Here is a 20,464-nt window from a genome sequence, read left to right on the forward strand (position 1 = left end):
TATTTTCTAATGAATGGTTGTGAAAAGAAAAAGAATAATGTTTTTCTATCTGGACCCAGATTGCCTTTATCTAGAAGATGATTATGAAAGAGATTTCTGAAAAGGAAATGTTCATAACTAATAACATAACATTAAGGTTCATAACTAATGTTCATAACATCTCTGTGTGAACGCTGTCGTTCAGCTTTACCGCTATACTTAATTGTCAGATGTAAACAAAATTAGTTCAAAATAGGAGAGAAAATCTATGCAATTTCTTAAGTAATATTCAAGGTGTTCTCACTTATATCGGTACCTTTTATCTAGTTCTGAATACAATCCAAGATTACATCTCAAAGTTTAATAGATATACATAACTTAGATTGATCTAGTAGCACTACTGAGGGATTAAAATTACATAGCAGGAAAAGCTTTCTCTCCATGTGAAAGCACATAGGAAAGCAGACAAGGAACCCTGCTGCTCTTGACAGTCAAGATGTTCAGATACCTTGCTTTGACAATTTGTTTCAATTTCATCCTGTTCACTGGAGTTTCAGCAAATATACAGTATTTTTGTGTAATTTACTCCGTCATCTAAACAAAGGTTTTGGGTTTTTTTTCCTTAGAGTATACAGAAAACTAAGCTTCACTGATGGGAAAGACCAGTTGTAGGAATGCCTTGGATGACTCTCTGGTTAAAGCTCACCAAGAAGCATTAACGCACTGTTACAGTTAAAAAAGTTTTATATAGGTTGGGTTTTATTCAGTGTTGTTTCTTCTTCCAAGAATCAAGAATGTATAACTATATGTAAGCAATACACAAATAGTTCTGATTTATACTTCATTGTAGTTTGGGAAAAGGTTCGTCCCTTTTAACAGGGAACTTAGTACTCAATTTATGGCTAAGTTGGATTTTTATATTTGACGGTATTTGTAATAACAGTGTGATCTGTATTCTTTTTATTTGCTGATAAGCTTTGATTCTTACTGTCTTAATAATAAGGAATAACCTAAATGGCTGCCTATTCATTCTTTTTGAATGCATCAGTACAGACCCAAAAATCATTGCTATGTACTATGACTTGAGTCTGCTATGCAATGTTAATGTTAAAATTTTCCAGAGTTCGTTATTCAATAAATTTTTTTGTTCAATAAACCTGTTTAATAGGTTTGATAATTGCATTCTGTGTTTTGACAAAATTGTACATGACACAGTATATGTTCTAAATAAAAAACTGTTCTGAACAAATACCTGCCTTCAACATTTTATTTCACATATGTGAATTCTCAGGAGGAGTTTGTATATCTGCATGAGGACATCCATGAGAATGAGGTATGAGGGTCCCACAGGCTTTCACTGCTGTGTCCTTTCTTGGCAAAGGGATTGTGTTAGTGGTGTCAGATCAGGTACTTGCTGTTTTATCAGCACTGCCCCTACCTTTCTGGGCTTCAGAAAAGGAAGAAATTGGTTTTCTTTGACTTTATTTCCAGACACACAGGAGGGTTTTATTTTAGCTCTTAGAACCAGAATTTTGTTATCTTAAGTACTGTTCTTAGGACAAGAAGCCAGCTCTAGTGAAGTTTTCTCTGCAATATGAACTTCTGCACACACATTCCACCCTTCATAATTTGGATATTGCATGTCTTTCCATGACAGTAGCAAAATACTATCTTCTAGAAATGCTCTTGGGGTTCTTTTTTCTTCCTTTTCCAGACACGGATGCACTGTAGGGAATATGTTTTATGAGCTATCTTCCTCTTGGATTTGTTGAGGTAATTATTTCCCAGTATTTCTTGATACACTAGTATTGAGAGATTGCATAATTAATTTATTGTTTTCTAAAGTAATTTAGAAGTCAACTGGAATTGTGGTTTGGACTGGTTCTGAATCTAGGTATGACTTCTAAACAGCAACCTCAGTGCAGCTCAGACAGGTAAGGGAAGGTAAATTGGTTGATTCAACATAGCAAAATTGTCTTTGTGAAGATTACTTTGAAATAATTTAAAGAGGTCATTCTTGGAAAACCTTTTAAGTGTTGGAAGATAAGATCATACCAATGGTATGGTTTTGGGTGCTAGTTTTATAGTTGATCCTCCTAAACCATGTTAGCCAGCAGACTCTTAGAAGTATGATACAAGCAAAAGTCTGTTCTTTCTCCTAACGATGCTAACTGCTGGACCGGGTATGTTTAGCCAGGTACATCTGCAGTGATTTATCAAATCCTGTAATTACTGCTGGAATACATCTGCCTCAACTTATAAAGATGTCAATGGTGCTACGTGATCTCTTGTGTTTTGAGTTCCATTCTTCTAACCCTCCAAACAGTATTGCTTTTTCCACCATATTTCCTCTTGTTTACTCATTCTTCACTGTTCCATTGAACTGGTACTTGAATGCTAAGCTTACTGTTAATAAAAAAAAACTTTACATTGCTTCTCTTTGCTATAAATTTTTTCTTAAAGAAACAGTGGAAAAACAGATAAGGTTACTGAGACAGTGTAAACCTAGAACCTAGCCCCTCTTCTTATGTTATAATTAGTTGTAACTAATTACATTCTCTATATGTAAAGAGTTTACCTGGTTCATGGCAAATCTGGGAGAGAACCCCAAAGGGGCTCCTCTAGGAAAGCAGATTCAATCGGCCCCTCCCACCAACCGGTCCAGGAGAAAATACCTCCTTTGAGAAAAGTGGAAAAAACTTTATTACACAATAAAACCTAAACAATATTAATAAAACCCCTTGCTGCTCCAAAAGAGATGACAGACTCAGAAAGTCCCTCCCCGGGTTGCAGCTCAGCTCACTCAGTCTCTGATGAGTCCCTCAGTGCTGGAAATGTCGCAGGCCAGGCCCGGCCCGGTGGGCCCCAGGTGTGAGCTGCCGGTGCTCCCCTGGGTGTTCAGTCCAGAGCAGGTTTGAACAGCTCCAAAGAAAAGGGAAAAAGGAAAAGCCCACAGTCCAGGGAACTTTGCCTCAGCTAGCTAAACTAACTAAAAGCAAAGGAGAGCTCTGTCCCACTGTCTGTCCATCCGCAGACAACACAGTCAGGAGCAGGAATGTGGAGGAGTGAGTGCAGTGTCTGAAAACAAACTGTGCACTCCTTCTCTGCCCCCTTCACTCTCTGCAACAAGTCTTAAAGGTGCAAAACTTATTATTCAGCATAAACAGAACTAGACAATTTGGGATAAATGCATCATATAGTCAACCTAGGACAATATGATAGTTTATGTAGGTCTTTCTCTAATGTCTTGAAGATGGAACAATATTGAACATGCTTTTTTATGTAAGGATTCAGTAGTCATTTGAAAACTACCCCTAAACTTGTTTAAAAAAAAATGAGATTGTTTGATTTCTTATTTAAGCAGATGGAGGGTAAAGAGCCAAAAGAATAAAGCTAAATTTGAATGTGGCAGCATTACAAATGCCTTGGAAATAGTTGATAGGCTGTTAAAGATCATCCTGAGAGCCACAATCAATAATTTATTGGTGGCAGTGATTAAATGTGGAAAGGAAGTGTGTATAGATATATATGGAGAATATTTACAAAAATGCTCTTTGACCAAGCTCTCTTGCAAGGGAAAGCAGCTGATGAAATTTAGTGTAAACACATAGCTGGGCTAAACGATGAAGACCAAGAATAGAAAGGAAACTAAATGTAGTTAAATTGCGTGAAGTGATTTTAACATGTAACATGTAACCCTATGTTACATGTACACTCAATGAGAGAAATGGGTACCTCATTTCCATTAAATTAGTTACCAGATTGAAATGACGGATTGAATTTAACCATTTTTTCTTTTTGTTGGGCTTTGTTTATTTGTTTGTTGGTTTTTTGGTTTTGTTGGGTTTTTTTAATAAATTTATGTCATCCCTTGATGTGTCTATCCATTTCTACTGTTAGAAGGTGTTGGCTCTCTGTACTATGGGCCTTTCGTTTCCAGGTTTACCTCTCAGGACCTGACGCAGTTTTAGGGCTCTGTGCTCTTCTGAGTTTTAAGCTCCTTGGCACTGATCTGTGGATTTTAAAGGCTCAAATATCCTGTTTTTTTGAGAAGGCAGAAGTGTCTGACACCTAGAGGCAGACACATTACATCAACTTGCTTTATTGTTTCCTGTTGCAACTACTTAATGACTCCCAGAATATAAAATATATAAAACAGATACCCACTCTATAAAACTTACCATTTAAAGAGTTTAGTCTTCAAATAAATGTGCATACAGTAAGTGAAGGGTTTGGGGAAATAAAAAGCTCTTGTTGTTTTTGTAAAATAGTTAAGGATGGCAATGGAAAACCTAATAGGAATGCAAACATAACATGGGTATTGGAAGAAATCCTTCCTATTTTTGTTGTTACAGGTGGTGTGATAATCTTTGTGAACCCTTGAATACAGCTGTATACAATATTACACTAGTAGAGGAGTTGAGATTTGAGATGTATTCTAGGATTGTTAGAGAAAACTAAAGATACACAAAGATACTGCTAAGTCTCATGAAATGTACAATTACTACTTTAAATCAGCTGTTAAATTATTCTCCAGTCATTGCCATAGACTAGTCACAGTCAGCAAGTTCACACCGTGGAACAGCAGATTAGTTCTTATTTGGTGAAACAACTAATCACCAAGTGTGCAAGTACGAAACACAATCTCATTTCAAAAGTATTGAAGTTAATATGGAATAGATGTACTCTGCTAGAGCTGTATAGACAACAAGGGGGTCTTTTAGGACTGCTTGAAAGCTGATGATATTTAAAACAGGATCAATTCTTACTGGAATCACTACCATGTGAAGGCTGAGCTACCAGCTTCTGCAACTCTTTCAAACTGTCTTCAGAAGGGCAGATTCATCTGAGTGGTAGTCTGGACCTATGTCTTGCTTAGTCTATAAATATGTTTGGCAGACAGTTTGGAACACTTAACTTGTCCATTTCATACCACTGTTTAGTATGTCGGCTTTCCGGAATATTTTTCTGGTCCTCCAGAATGAAAAAGCAAATCTCACTTTATGGTTACATATTTGGTTCATTACATATTCAGTTCTCCCCTTTTGTATTATGAATCAAGCCCATTAATCTGACGGGATCGTCGTGAATGGCTTCTTCTTTCGCCGTGTTTTCGGCAGCCAGCTGCTCACTGTTGAGGTAAATGCTAACTTTGGAAGCCACCATGGGGTTAGATGATCTTTCTCCTTCATCTTCCTCTAATGAAGGATCTTTCTTTCTCCTTGGTTTTCTGCATTTTCCCTTGACACTGTGATCAAGTGAGGCATAACACATCTGACTGGCTGACTCCACCTGAAAGAAAATTCACTTTACGTTCAGTAGTTATCCTTGCTTTAAAGTCTAAGTCTTCCAATATGTCTATGCTCTAATCATAATCCTGCTTGTAATTTGCCTAAACTAGCTGTAAAACAGCTCATTAAAAGTACAAATTATTAAACTGTGGGAGAATGGAAAACAGATCAATATAAGCTAATGGTAAATGACTGATAGTAGCAATATGGAAAAATTCATCAAGGTATCCACTAGAAAGAGTCTGTGGAAAAGAGGGAAGCTCATGTAATAAATCCAGATTCATTGGGATGCAAGACATTATTTGATCTGATTTTCTTCTCACTTTTTTATTTTTTAGTTGGAATCCTGTTATTAGGCTTTGTTTGTGCAGAAATTCAAAGATGGATGATTCTTGTCTATATATATGATCTCATTTCCAGTGCAAAATGTGTGCTTTTTGTGTCTTTCCCCTGATTTTTGTGCTTTTTCAAGCCAGACCATCAATGACTGTTGACATTGAAATGTCTAGATTTAAAAAGTTGTTCTTTACCTGCTGGAAATACCCTGTGAGAGAGTTTGAAAATCCGTCCCTATGAAATATGTGGCAGTCAACTCAGGAAATTGATGCCAGGAGTGCTTCAATCACAGGCAAATTTCATTTGAAGCTTTCATGCATCTCAACAAAGTACAAATCAATAGAAAATAATCTTTCCCTGGTTAAAGCATATAGATTTTGCACTGGACAGGAGACACCCAGTCAAACTCGTGAGCATCGTGTGATGCAGCTTGTGTTTTCTCTTGGTTGATAACTAAACCAAATAAAATTAATTCTTTATATTAGCCATGGATGCAAATTTAATTCTACGTGATCTTCATGCCTATGGCTGAGCTTTATTATGCTCTATTGCATGGATCTGAACCATCTGTAATAATGCTTCCTTATTAATGACTCAGATTAAATGGAGGGTCGAGTTTGTACTGAAATACTTTGATGAACTGAGATACTAATACATGGTAATTTTTGTGAGATTGTGAAGATTTTTGTTATATACTCTTATAGAATAATTAAAGGAACTCTGAGACATACCATATTACTCTAATTCAGAAATCTGTAACTAAAATTAAAGATACCTGTAGCTGGTTAACTGGTCTTTGAGGCTGGGACTTCATCTGCTCGTAACAACATTCTTCTGTAATTTATCAAAGTAGAAAAATCTTTTTATTAAGACATGCTACTGAATCTTAAATGATCAGACCAACAGATTTTATCTGTTAGAGAATGCTCTAAAATTAAATTAAATTAAATTAATGTGCTCTAACATTAAATTAAATTAATGCTCTAAACTCCCCCCAGTTTGCTTTGGTAGGGTGTTTGTTTTGAAATCACACACAGTTCTCTCCCTCTAATTATAGAGAGGTAAATAGCTAAGAAATTCAGACACATACTGTGAAAATGGAAATAATTGTGTTCATATGAAGGAGAGGTTTCTCATTATTTACTTATATGAGTGTCATTTTAGAGTGGTAGGAGGACTTCTTGCAATTAAGAGGTAGCCACGTACTGATTAATTTTTCAGCACAGGCAGCCTTTTCTTTGACTGAGGAAGAGGTTGTGAGTTGCAGCAGCTGGTGATTAAATTCTGTTCCTGAGTCTACTTCAGTTTTCTGTAAATTCAGTTCTAGTTATTTTCTCATGTTATATCTCATTTTAGCCACCAGTAAAACAGATTACTTCCTTACAGTTTGCAGACTTTTACAATGTCACTGCATTTGAGCATTGACTTGGTTCAATTTATGCAAACTGTGTATGAAAAAGTTGGGTTTGTTTGGGCTTTTTTTCCCCCTGCAGTTGAAGTGCTTTAGTTTTACTTAGCTCAAATTAAGGCTTGCAGAGAAAGTTATTCTCGTTACTTAAATATTGCTTTAACTCTATAAGGGCTTTGAAACCTTCTGCACATCCAGCTGTCGCTGCAGCTACATGATGTTACAGCCTTTAATGTGTCTCTGCCAAGGATTGTTAACTTGAGCACGGTAGAGCAGAGCCAAGCTGTCTGCCCACCATTCAGCTGCTGGCCTTCAGCACATTTGTCAGTGTCGCTGGTGATTTGTGGATAGCCACAGCCAAGAGCTGGGATGTGTTTGTTTCTGCCTCCTTCTGTGGGAGCACTGACCTTGGGCCGTGAGGTAATATGTGATTTAGATTGCTTTAATAGGCATGGATCAAGCTGCTGTTTCTGTTAGTGTAGCTTTACATTTAGACAAGCTCTTTATTTTGAGATACTTGGCTGAATAGGAACATATGGACTGTTAAAAATCAAATTCAGCATGAGATCTGTTCTTATAAATAGTAGTGCAGTATGAAGGTTTGCATTTCTGTCCCAAGTATCTTTTAATAATTTCAATTATATCAATAGTTGAAAATATGTAGATTCATACGTTTGCCGTTTGAGAAATGCAAAATATGTCAGTCATTTTTAATCATACATTTTTATAGCCACTGAATAGACACGTGTTCCTAAAATGAAGCTTACCTAAAATATCTTGATTGAGATTGCCATAAACTGGATAATCTTCTGTGTGATAGCCATCATAGCTACAAGGGGAATGAAAAAATACTTTTAATTCACAGAATATGCTTTATTTAGCACCCCAATACTATATTTTAGTAAATGTTTTATGCACATATGCAGATTGTGTGTGTATATCCATATGTAGCAGATTGTTTGTTATCTTATAAACAAGATGAGAAATATCAGAGGGGGCAGAAATGGCAGTATGGGTGTTCTCAGGAGAGGTTTGTTACCTAGCCCAGAACTGAACTCTCCTTCCCTGTCACTTCATCAAGCACAAAGCTAATCTCAAGACTATTAAGCTACACTTTGAGGTAGGATAAGAAATATTGATGATCACTGAAAGGAACGCAGTTCATGTCCTCTGAGACCACTCTGCAATACAAACTAAAGCACCATATCTGTCTTTTGGGACGATGTTCTTAAAAGGTCCCCTCTTGATTGAATTAAAATACTTCGGTCAACACAAGCAGAGAAGACCATCAGCTTTGCATTTTTAATTGCATATTGTGTTTCATTACCTGGTGTTACTTGAAAATGTTTTTAAGTGGATTTGTTAAATGGGAATTGTTAGTGGGAAGCACTTTGTAACCTTCCTACTGCACCCCTATATTGCATCTCATCAAGCGGGTGAAGTTGTCCTCTAACACCACATTCAGTGGTATTTTTCATCTGAACAGGCAGTAAAAGACAAATAGAGATTTTCTAATTTCAAGAAAATTTGTAACTGAGAATTGGATTTGGGTAACAGGTGCAGGCTTTTGTATTTTTATTTCAAGGGCCTTTTATATTTGGGTTGCGATGAGACTCTATGCATCTCTGTTTTCTAAAGTTGGTCTTGGTTTGGCGTTTTCTTCTGTGTGGCATAAGAGAGAGAGACTTGAAACAGATTTGTGCAACAGATCATGAGATATCCTACAGCTGTAAACAGCCTTTTTTATTGCTTTTGGATGCTATGTGTAAAATATGGTTACGAAATGTAAATACATGTAAATTATCACTCCACAAGTATTAACTATCAGACTATATTTTGTAACTGCTTTGTAAGAGCTGAGAGTTCTTTTAAATTATTATGGAATTATTGACTATAAGTGATAGATAAAGGTGGTTTATCTCAATACCTTGCACTTTCAGATAAAATAGTATTAGCATGCAATTATTTCATTGTTGATAAAATGACTGGAGTATGTATCTCAGATGTGAATATTTTTTCCCTAGGTTTTTTGAAATTTTTTTTCCACTACCAACATTTCCAGGCAGACTGCATGAGATAGTGAATTTTCCTCTATGCCATCCCTCCAAAGCCATCTGTCATTATTTATTGAATATTTTACCCTTGCCAGAAAAAAAACTTTTTAATACAACTTACCTTGGATCGTTCTCTTCATAGTCTTTATACATTTTAGCTGGATTTTTTTTTGAAAAAGAAAAGAGAAAATGAAACATAATTTTAGAACACTTCAGTCTCACAGGCATGGTTTTGGTTTTGTTTTAGAGAATACAGCTGAAAGCTTTGTCTCTCAGGATCTTCATTTGTCCCTTTACTTTTCTCAAATATTTTGTCAAATACAAAAAATGTTTGTGTTATGGCCCTGTGCTGTGTCTACAAAGTCTACATTAGTTTACAGTACCCAAAAAAACATATTGTAACACATGTGATTAATTCTTTATTTCCTCCAAATTCTCCTTTACCCTCATTTTTTTCTCACAGATTTTCTCTGGGGAGGTGAATCGTGTTAATGTTACAAAATGATCGTTTATTTATTTCACTGGTTCTGGTATGGCTGAAAAAGAGATCCTGTGATCCACACAGATGAAGAAACTGAAGCAGAGAGGCAATGGCTACAAAGAGATTTCATGCTAGAGCCTGATGAATAATTCAGGAATGCCTGACTTTCTAAACTCTGCTCCAGGACTCCAGAATTTACCACAGTAAGCTCCAACTCAATGACTAATGCAGCATCAGCCACTCTGACCTCAGCCTTGGTCAGGTTAGTTTTGTAAATGAGTGTGATTCTTCTTCATAGAGACATCTGCCTAGTAGCCCTAAAACACAAACAAAAAGCTCAACTGATACCCATCCCAAAAGACTCCAGCAACTCTCTTAATATCCTGTGAATTAATATCTGACTCTCTAATACTTGGTGAGCTCAGTTTATAGGCACAGGCCCTCTGTTTATGTGGATTATATACACAGGTGTATTTAGCCTTGTTGAAGTCACCAGTGTTTGCCTGCCCACCCCTACATGTACAGCACAGGGGCAGTTTTCCCTGTGTAAAAGGAATGGTGAGAACTGTATAACTTCCTAAACATAGAATCACATGCATAAGGCAGGCTGAACTGGCACAAGCTGTCAAAAAGTAAAAGTTAATTTCAAGCAAAACCAGAGTATGACTGCAGCCATATGAGAGACACACTGGTTTAAGAAACACATTAGAATCCTATTATGAAAAGCAATTAGAATGTTTTTCCAAAACACACTGATAAGGCATAAAATCTATATGAAATCTGAAATTCAAATGAGCATTCAGGAATTTGGGGAGGAGAAAATTTTCTCAAATGTATTTTCTATCAATGCATCTACTTAAAATAATTTTTAAATGGAAATATACATAATAATCAGTTATAAGAAAAGTATACTTCCTAGGAAAGGAAACTGCAGGTATTAAAAAATAGATTTTAAAAATAAAAATTTAGTCAGAATTAAATTCTTCCTGTTTTGCTGATTTACCTTCAGAGAATGGATTTGGGTACTTGTTTTTAGCTGTGGATTGGGCAGTTAGCAATTGTTCTGTAATCATACCTGACTCTTAAAAATTTTCAAAAGATAAATCTTCTCTAGTAAAATCATTCTTGCCAAAATTTAACTTTAAGATTCAGAAGAATCAATTTGTCGACTTGATAGCTCTGAGCAGGGATGGCTTTAAACATTGAAATTCGATTTCTTACAAAGAGACATTACTTACATTGCTTCTTTTTCATACAGTGTACAATATTGAGTGTCACTGAAACAAGCAGAGACAAACTCAGGAAGGCCAAAACTCCCCAGACAGAAAAATGGCAGTCCATTCCTGTAACTGAAAGAAAATTTACTATATGTGTTGTCTAACAATATTTCTGTATTCTCTTTGTACTTGGCTAGTTTTTGGTTTCTGTAATCAAAGCTGCTGTTTTGTTGTTTACTCTGTGACAGGTATTGCTATACAAGCTAAATAATTAATATCAAAATCAGATGCTAAATATTAAGAAAGCAACTTTAATAAACTGTTAGCAGAAATACTGTTTCACAGGAATTCAGCCAAAGATTAAGCTATTGGTTTGCCTGTAAGATGCAGTAAAAATCCTAAATTAATAAAGAAGAATGTAATTTTACTGGACAGCTTTGAAATTATTCTTGCAGTTGTCTTTAAGTTAGTGTTTGTAGTAAATTAAGTACATTCTTAGCTAAATTCTAGAGTTCATGAAAGTAGTTCTGAATTTAGCCAAAACAAATTTGCTGGATGTGTCTCAGAATAATAGCTAAGACTGTAGCATTTTAACAATCCCTGAAAAAAAGTGAAAATTTGGTTATGTTTTCTTGCATTGTTTTCCAGCTATTAAAACCACTTACTTGTTTTACTTGTTCTTATTTTCTTTCCTGAGAAACCAGGGAAAGTGATGGTAAAGGATAAGCATCAGCTGGGAACCATTGAAGCCCCAAGGAAGAGTTCAAACAGCTCCTAGAAAATCACTTGGTGAAAGGTGGGTCTACTTATCTGAACAAAATCCTCTTTTGCTCTAAACCTGCCACTCCTTGCAATAAGAAAGACAGGAAAGAACCCCCCTGCCCAAAATCTGTTTTTTCATTTAATTAATTATTTGATTAACCTAGCTTATACAAATTTTCCATCACAAACCAGCCTATTTGTGGCTGTCTACTGGCCAAAATTATCAGGGTTGCTGTGAATGGCCTGCGAAAGCCTTCTGTGACAGAGGAAACACTGAGCCAAATAAATGAGTGAAAGGAGCTTGCAGCTTTATTCTTAACTTTCCCCAGAGGCTTATTTCATGTTCTCTGAGATTTAGAGTGTTTGAAATAAAGCCTGGTGCCCAAAACTAATGGCCTCTAATAGTGCATAAAAAGAAACGCGTGGCTGGAGCAGAGCAGTTAAGGGGCTGGGTTGGACAATACTGATCCTTAGAGCACTTTGTTGTTTTTTGACATACCTGGATTCCCTGGAAGGCCACACTTTGTTTGTTTCCTAAGTAAAGCGAGTTACAGGAGTACAGGAATGCACTTTTCCATGTTGCTGGCCAGGGGAGGGTGGCAATGCATTTGCTGAGAAAGCAGAGCTTTGTTCCTTGCCTGACTGGGCTCTGGCTCAAAACCTTCTTACAGGTTTTGCCCCCTCATTGCACTGGGGTTGCCAAAGCTCTTTTTGTTTTGTTGTACTCCAACCCCCAGGTGTTCTTATAACGACAAAACAAGAGGAGATAAGCCCTGGTAGTAAAAAATCACAAATTACCTGGGCTTCTGGGATGCAGGTTTCCTTCCTGATCAGAATGCTCTTTTAAAAGGAACAACACAAAGCAAATAAGCTGTAGTTTTCTGACAGACTTTTATCTTTTTTTGCACATGGTACTTTCAGTGACCATTTATTCTTCTTTTTAAACTAAACGTTCTCTTTCCCTCCCTTTCTACTACTTGAGTTCTCCCAAAGGTGTTTGAGAGTACTTTTGCACTGCAATACTCCTTTTTATGTTGAAAGGCACTTTTATGCAATGAGATACAGACATTTATGAGGAGAGAAAACATCCCCATGGAGCAGCTATACATCATTCCAGTTTTTCAGGGAAGGAATTAAAAGAATGAGAGATCATACACTGAGAAGATATTATCAGGATGCATCAAGAATCATCAGTCTTTGGAACCTGGTTACTGTGCAATTAGTCACTTAATATTGCATCCCATGCAACCTGTCCAAAACGAGAAGTCTGTCCAGGACAAGAAATTTCAAGTTTCACTGTTGTACCTAAATAATGAGAATCCTCTCATTCTTCTCCTGTCTTTTTTCTTTTTTGGTGTGATTGGTTTCCATTCTTCTCGTGTTCATTTCATATTTCTTTTCCTACAAACACTTTTCCCAGGGAGCAGAAGCAGTATTGTGGCCTATGAGAAGGGAAGCACATGTAAATGTGATAGAATCACAGAATCAACCATATTGGAAAAGTCCTCTGAAATGATCGAGTCCAGCCTGTGACTAAACCACACCTTGCCACCTGCACCATGGCACTCAGTGCCATGGTTATTCTTTCCTGAAGCACCTCAGGGACAGGGACTCCACCAGCTCCCTGGGCAGTCCATTCCACAAGCCACAACACTGAGGTTCATCAGAACAAAAAGAGTGAGCAGGTACCGAAAGTACAGTCATGATCTAACATTGTTCCTTTTCTTCTTGTAGAATGTTGTCATTTTTCTCTCTGATTCAGGAATCCAATTTTTGCCTGGTGTTTCCAGAGTAGAAGGAAAACTCTTCGTTTCAATTTGACTATTTCCAGTCCTTAACTGGCCCACTTTTTGTTGACAAGTATTATTTTCATGTTTCAGCTTTTGATTGAAATTGAAATCATTATCTGGAAAATAGTAAAGGATGGATAAAATTCTTTTCTTTTTAGTTTTCAAGTTTAAATTCTATAGTATTTGAGCCATCCTACTTCTCAAGAATTTTAAAAACATTTTAGGAAAAAAAAAGATATGAAACTTGGATTTCTCATAAAATGTAACAATGTTTTAAATCTCACAATCTATAGTTCTTAAGCATGATTTAGGAAATTTCTTGGGTGTGGGTAGATTAAGAAAAGAACATTTAAATTTCTTCCTGGATGAACACTACTTAGTTTATTTTAAAATTTATTTTCCATAATACTAACTTAAACATCTGCTTGTGTTTCAGCAGAATGTATACAAACATATGTGTGACTTCAGTATATTTTTGTTTGTTTGTTTTTGCAATACTAGCTATTTGTTTGTCAGACAACACTACTTATTGGGAGAAACAACAGCAGTTTTTACCTAGCCCGCAAAACCATAGTAAACGCCTTGATCGGAGATTTACTGGCGCTCTTCTGAGAGCTCCACTCCATTCTAACATTAGTTTCAAGCTAATCATATACCCAGATTTGAAATATGAGAAAATCCAGTTTTATATCCTAGCTTTACAGATATGCAACTCCCAGATCTTTCCTATGTCTTCTTTTTCTTATAGGTCTTTCTGATACGCTTACATTTGTAACTGCATGATTTCAATATTAACTACTTTGACAACAGCAGCATTAGAAGGAAAACTGACCAACTGTGTGAAGAACAATTTGTCTCCACAGATAACTGCACTCCCTAAATGTACAATAGCAGATGCAGCTTCTCAGGGTTAACAGGTTGTGCTAAAGACAAAAATAAGAAAAGGAGACTGTAGATGGTGACTGAGAAATAAACATCAAGTCTATTAGACTAATTATATTCCATTTTGAAATGTTGTCTTTTATTCTATTCTCTAATTTTAATTCTCATGCAAGTCATCTATTCTCAAATGGAGCAAAACTATAATAATCTTTTTTTATGTAACATATAATTAGTCCAAAGAACCTGTGACACTGTATTCAGGGACCATCTTATTCAAGCCATCAAATTCAATATTTTAAAAAAAAAGAATGTTTTGTATCTTTTGAAAAATGTCATATGGAATAATTAGGCTGCTTGAGAATAGGACACTATGATTCTAAAACTATAAGCTCAAATTCCATCAGGGTTTTCTGTGACAGTCTATCTGTCACAGAAATAATATTGAAGTCTTTTAAAGTAATGTGCTCCTCTGTGAAAGGAAGATGTTCATTACATACCCAAGGTTTCATGAGAGGGGACAATATTTGTAATATTGTTAGTAGACTTTGGAATGTGTGAGTGGAGAAATATTATATTTAATAATTATAAAGATGACAGTATTTTGATTAACTAATATCAGACTCTCTCTAGTATTAATGACACATTCTTATGCCGCTGTTCTTCCACTTATCTTTGAAAACCAGGTTAAACTTGGAGTAGCATCCAAGTAGAACGTCTGTGTCTTAGGTAAGTTACTTCATTTGGATAATGTTTTTACTTTTATGACTTCAGGGATGGGTTACTCACCACCTCTTAGTATATTTTCCAGTGTTTTAAACTGAATGTACTAAATTCACACCACAAAATATAGACAAACAAAAGACCTTCTCAATACATAGTTGATTGTGCTTTTTCTCTTTAAAAGACTATTGACGACTTTTTCCACCAACAGAAACATGGGAATAGTTTTGGTAATTTGTTCTTAGATTTTCTCTTTACAGGCTTCATTATATTATTATTGTCACTGTGAGGGAAAAGAAGAAAAATAAAACCCAACCAAAAAAACAAAAGCCTCCAAAACATTCTAATCTTTCCTGGGTGAATTTCTGCTCTTCCTTTTATTGCAACTCAAAGAAATGGATATAATCCTGTACTCACTTACCTGTAGGAAGTGGAGTCAGATTTAACAATTTGTGTTGCATATTTGTCCTATTAACAACATAAGATTAGGTAGCAGAAATGCTATGTTTTGTTCCTCCTTGCTCTTAAATATTTTGTTTAGAGAATCCATCACAAGGGATAACAGGGAGATAGGCTACTTCTACCAGGTTTTTGTACTGAAAAAAACATGAGGTGAGGAACATAGAAACCATCTAGCTGGACATGCCATCTGTGGTATCAATGTGTTATCCACAGAGGCAGATTAATTGCTACCAGATTTATGGTGACAATCTGGAGAACAGAATGGTTTCTTTCCTTTCTTTCCTCTCGTTTTTGTCTACAATTTTGTTAACGATTACATAAAACTGTCTTTCCTCCCCCCTTCCAATTAAACATCGATATAAGTAATATTTTGTCCTAATGGCCCTTAGAAAAAGAAACTCATTAAGAGACTGATGAATGTTAAATTAGCATTAAAAATGCTTCCACCTGTGTGAGCATTTAATACAGGATTAATTCTCTGAAAAAGATTCCTTAAACTGCAATTAATTAGCGCACAACTAATTGCTTTGTAAGATATCAGCTTCATACTTCAGAACGGAAACAGCACACGGTAAAATAAGAAGGCCCACAGCACAGAATTTTCAGAATAAAATCAATGCCTTAATTAATGAAGGTTTAGCACCCTGAGCCACCTTGTAGAAGACTGCGAATCTACATAGCACGGCTCCTCTGCTCCAATGCTTACAAGTTTAAAAGATAAGGATTACCTGATCCTGTTGCTTCTAGGAATATTCCCCTCTCCTTTATCCAACAGGAAATCAAGTTATGTTGGCAGAAGTTGGATACTCTTGTTTCGAGCCTGGCAGCATGAACCTGTCTTTAGAGTTGCTGTTAATCTCAAATCCCTCCAGTCTTTTTTTTTCACCTTCTTTCTTACAAACAGGAAATGTGGTTCAGCTTTTACAAGCAACACACATTCTCCTTCAGTGTTTGCCTCCAAGAGAGAATTAAATTATTTATGTGTACCCTTGTATTTATTGTCCACCTGTCTTGCCTCAGAAGAACATGTACAGGACTATAAGTTTCATTTATATGATACAAACCTACTATTGTAATATTCATATTCATATTCTAAGTCTTCTTGGGTTTAATGTTATATTGAATTCGACAAAAGTATTTAGATACTTCTTAAAGTAAATTACAGAACTATTTTACCTAGGAGTTTACCTAGTGGCTCTTTCTCTCTTGAAGTTTCTAAACCAAGGCAGAAAATAATTGATGAGAGCTTACAGTTTAGCAACAATAGGATTTACAGGCATGATGAAGGAATTATAACACTGCCAGCTCTTGAAAGTCAGGTTGGAATAACATAATGTCATTCCTCCATTCTGTAGAGGTTTTGAATCTGAGACCACAGTCCAGTACAGTTGTAAAAAGAAAGAATAAACCAATATGTGGCTTACTGTGTGTATTTGTCTTTAGAATTCAATGAAATATGTCTGTGTTTAGGCAGAGAAGCCATTTTCTTCTCAGAGTCAGAGTAGCTTCTTCCAGAGGAGACTTGCATGCTGAGCACTGTCCTAGAAGCCTTTTGGTAGCTTCTGATGTTTTAGGTGTAGTTTGGGTTTTGGGGTTTTTTTCCAGAGCAAACAGTTTTATTTCCTACAAAGTATGATGTAGAAGTAGGAGGGGGTTCTTATGAAAAGAATGTGAATCACATGACTGTATTTGTCTTTTTGGACTACATAAACTGAAATAGCTCTCAGTGTAGTCTAAGGAGCAATGTAAAGCTCTGTTCTTTCTCTAATGTGAGAAAATGTCCTCTACAATCTGTGTTTACTTGGGATGCTATTACTTTGGATTATGATTTTTGTATTAACTGCCTTGGATCAATGCTGAAGAAATAATTTACTGGATTAACATCTTATTTGAACGTGAAGGAACAGATTAGTCTTGATTAATATAATATATCCCATTCAAGTCTAAGGGTGACTCTTAACTACTTAGAGCTTTATCATAATGAAGTGAATAGAGCAGAAGGAATTAATCTGAAAATACTCAAAATGGTGGCAATTCTTATCAAAGAATACTGAACTGAGAGAGGAACTGGAGAGGGTGGAAGATGAACATTGTGAAAACAAAGGCAGTTGCTTCATTTCTCAGCTAGGAGCACGTGGAGTAAATCTGAGATCTGCAGAGGCTTCCAAATAAAATGCTTATCAGCCTGAACAAGAAGCTTACAAGAAATAAACTCCTTTGGAGATAATTAGGAGCATAATGGAAAGGTGAACACTGAGAATGCAGCAGGGGATTTCTGAGTCTGTAGTCCTGCTGGCGTGTTAATAAATCTGCTCTCCAAGAGCAAATCGTTGCTTCACTGTATCAGCTTCGAATGGCTGCAAAAGAAAAGTCTTTTGGAATAAATGTGAACTTGGTATGCTATTTTGGGCAACCTGCAAGAGACAGAAGGCTCTGTTAGACAGCAAGAAAATATTCGCTTCAGGCAGTAAAATCCCGCGGGAACATGAGGGGTTTTTTTTCCCTTTCCTTTGTATCAGTGCTACATTAAAAAACTTTAAAGAGCCAGTAGTCTGCTTAAAGCGCTGTTATTCAGGACAATAGAGACAAGGACAAATCATAACTATATTTAGAAAGAGAGGACATAAGGCAATGCTACTTCATCCCCATCTATTGCATACAAAGGCATTTCCTCCTCTGTTTTAAGTCCCCAAGCTGGGGACTTAAATTCCTGGGTGCATATTCTGAGAAAGTGTCTCTGCCTGCTTAATTACTTATGTGATCTTTGTTAAACATGTGATGCTGGTATCTCAACAAAAGAGTCTGTCTCAAGTGGACATCTGCCTTGGCTGGGAATAGCTATTGCTGCTGAAGTTCTTGGAGAAGGTAAACGGAGCACGATCAAGTATTGATGTGCACAGATGTACATGAAGGAGTGAGCCTGTGCTGAAATGGAGTCAAACAAACAGTACAAAAGTACATTTTGTAATGTTTGCAAGTTGCCAGTAAGTTGTGCTTTCCTAAAACTGCAGAATGCATGTTTATTCTGGCTTCCTGAAGGTGAAATAAGTTGCACAACTGACAACATCATCAGGCCTCAAATGTCTACTTTATCTGTTACTATTCAAATTGCATAACCTTTCTTTCAAAAATCATGCCATTTTCTATGCTAAGTGTTGTAGTGGAAATCCCCTTGCAAAGAATGTAAGAGACACTCTTTGTAGTAGCAGTCTTGAAAAGAATAGGTATTCCTCCAAGATGTAAGTTATATTTCTGTTTGAAATGGAAATCTATTTTTAATAATAAAATTTCAGAATTTTCTGGGCAAAGTAGCTACAGCACAAATGTTTTAAATTTGGTTTATGCTGAAGTGCAGTCTGCTCTGGTTCTAGTCTCATGAACATATTGGAGAAATAGAACTGTTCTTTTAAGCTGAGCATGTGATTCTGCTTCAATGTCGGGTGCAGACCTGGTGCTCAATGAGCACAAATGTGAGCACAAATGAGCAACTGTGCTACAGGAAAGAGGTTGGTTTAAAATAGCTGCCAGAAAGATCAGGCCTTACAAGTGCGCTTCAAATGCTGCAGAGAGCTCTTCTATCCCTCACAGTGAATTTTGTACTTAATGATAAAATTAAAAAAAAAAACTAATCTTGGTCCTTTGTGCATTGTAGACAAGCCTGTCTTTAATCACCACTTTACTTAAAACCAGTGTTAAGCAGAATGCTAACTCATTAACTGCCCCTGAAATTGTGGCTCCTATTAAAAGCAGTATCATGGGTTTCCTGTGTGGAAACCACTGGGTGGTTTTTTTCTGAATGCTACAAAACCTTATTATCAAGGACTATAAAGAGAAAATTTCTTATCTTGATAACTCTGCACTGAAAAATTTCCATTTAAATCTAACACTACATACTTGTGCAGCTTTGGGTGGGGTTTTCTGTGTTGCATGTTTTGAGATAGCAGAGCAATCCCTGTGAGAAAGCAGAGAGAAAATAGAACAGATGCCACTTCATTCAAAGCCTGCAGAGATAAAGTGTGGCTTTTTCCTTGACTTCACTAGATTTTGTTCTCTGTTCAGATAGACACTATATCCTGAGAGAGCTGTAATCGCTAGTGATTTTTCTTTCAATAGCCACAAGAAGAATGAATTTCCTATTAAAGTGCTATCATCCATTCACCTGGTTTTAGGGGCTTTTTTTGGTTCCCTCTTGACACACTTACACAAGACTGTGGGCAAATACTTTCCCCCGGGTAGCTAAAGGCCTGGCCTTGCATCTATTTCTCATCGTTGTGAAGCCAGCAGGCTCCACTCTGTGCTTGGCAGCAAGCTTGCAACTGTATCAACTTTGACCAAAGTGCAAGAAAAATTTGTGAGCAAGATAGCAACTCTTTCATACTGAACTTGTTCTTCTAAAAGTTCCTTGTGACTACCACAGGCATGTCCATGTGGCTCTGCTAGACCCGGTGTAGAAAACTCAGACTGTAGATGTGGCCTGAAGCCTCGTGGAGAATCACCCTGAACAGTCTGGATCCCTTGCTATGGCCTGAGCTGAGAAACTGGCTCCTCATGTGTCCTCATTGCTGAAGTGATTAAGCTGACTCCTGCTCTGCAGTGTGTCCTTAATCAGCTTAGCCTTCAGAATGGACTTTCTCATCATGGCTAAGAGAATGTCAGAAGCTTGTCCTCTGTTTCCAATGGGTTAAACTTGTGCTACCTTGAGTGAAGTGTTCCCAGCCACAATGAAAATAGCCCTTACTTTGGGCAAAACAAGTCCTGTGCTCCACTGAGTGACTGGTATTGCAGGTAATGGGTTCCTGTAACTCAGGATGCCGTCTCTGCATTTGAATACTGTCTCTTCAACCACTTTTTGGAGCCTGTATCACAGCATGGTTCATGTTGGCCTGTTCTTCTGAGCACAAGAAAAGCCCTGAGCTCTTTAAAATCTGATGGAGACCTAGTGTAGGCTGTTTTGTTGAGGGCTCTTGTTAGAAGTCAGACTCTGGTGTATATGTGAATGCTCCCACCTCACTTTACCATGGTATTGCAGGTGAAAGCACTTGAACTACATTTCTCTGAAATCTCCTCTGAAATACTTCCTGA

General features: G+C 36.7%; 2 protein-coding genes across 9 annotated transcripts in view; one reads left to right on the forward strand and one right to left on the reverse strand.

The window, feature by feature from the left end:
* HJURP (Holliday junction recognition protein) overlaps window positions 1-1,224 on the forward strand; it is a 66,660-nt gene extending 65,436 nt beyond the window's left edge. Inside the window, exon 42 of the mRNA XM_074536209.1 lies at window positions 606-1,224. Within this exon, the coding sequence (XP_074392310.1) occupies window positions 606-651 (46 nt within the window). The 3' untranslated portion in view covers window positions 652-1,224. The remainder of the gene's footprint in view (window positions 1-605) is intronic.
* Window positions 1,223-16,962, reverse strand: TRAT1 (T cell receptor associated transmembrane adaptor 1). 8 transcript variants are annotated; one of them, XM_074536036.1, is made up of 9 exons: window positions 16,111-16,962; window positions 12,834-12,970; window positions 12,327-12,368; window positions 11,432-11,540; window positions 10,788-10,898; window positions 9,190-9,226; window positions 7,782-7,843; window positions 6,382-6,440; window positions 1,223-5,271 (listed from the first exon to the last, which is right to left on the reverse strand). In XM_074536036.1, exons 5-9 carry the CDS (start codon window positions 10,888-10,890, stop codon window positions 5,011-5,013), a joined length of 522 nt encoding a protein of 173 aa, XP_074392137.1. In that variant the 5' UTR covers window positions 10,891-10,898; window positions 11,432-11,540; window positions 12,327-12,368; window positions 12,834-12,970; window positions 16,111-16,962; the 3' UTR covers window positions 1,223-5,010. The 8 variants fall into 8 exon arrangements, with proteins under 8 accessions (XP_074392137.1, XP_074392138.1, XP_074392136.1 ...); XM_074536037.1 differs by lacking the exon at window positions 12,327-12,368; XM_074536035.1 differs by having other exon boundaries at window positions 11,432-12,368.
* Between the last annotated feature and the right edge of the window lie 3,502 nt (window positions 16,963-20,464).

This window comes from Zonotrichia albicollis, chromosome 2 (assembly GCF_047830755.1).
Source record: "Zonotrichia albicollis isolate bZonAlb1 chromosome 2, bZonAlb1.hap1, whole genome shotgun sequence".
NCBI lineage: Eukaryota > Metazoa > Chordata > Aves > Passeriformes > Passerellidae > Zonotrichia > Zonotrichia albicollis.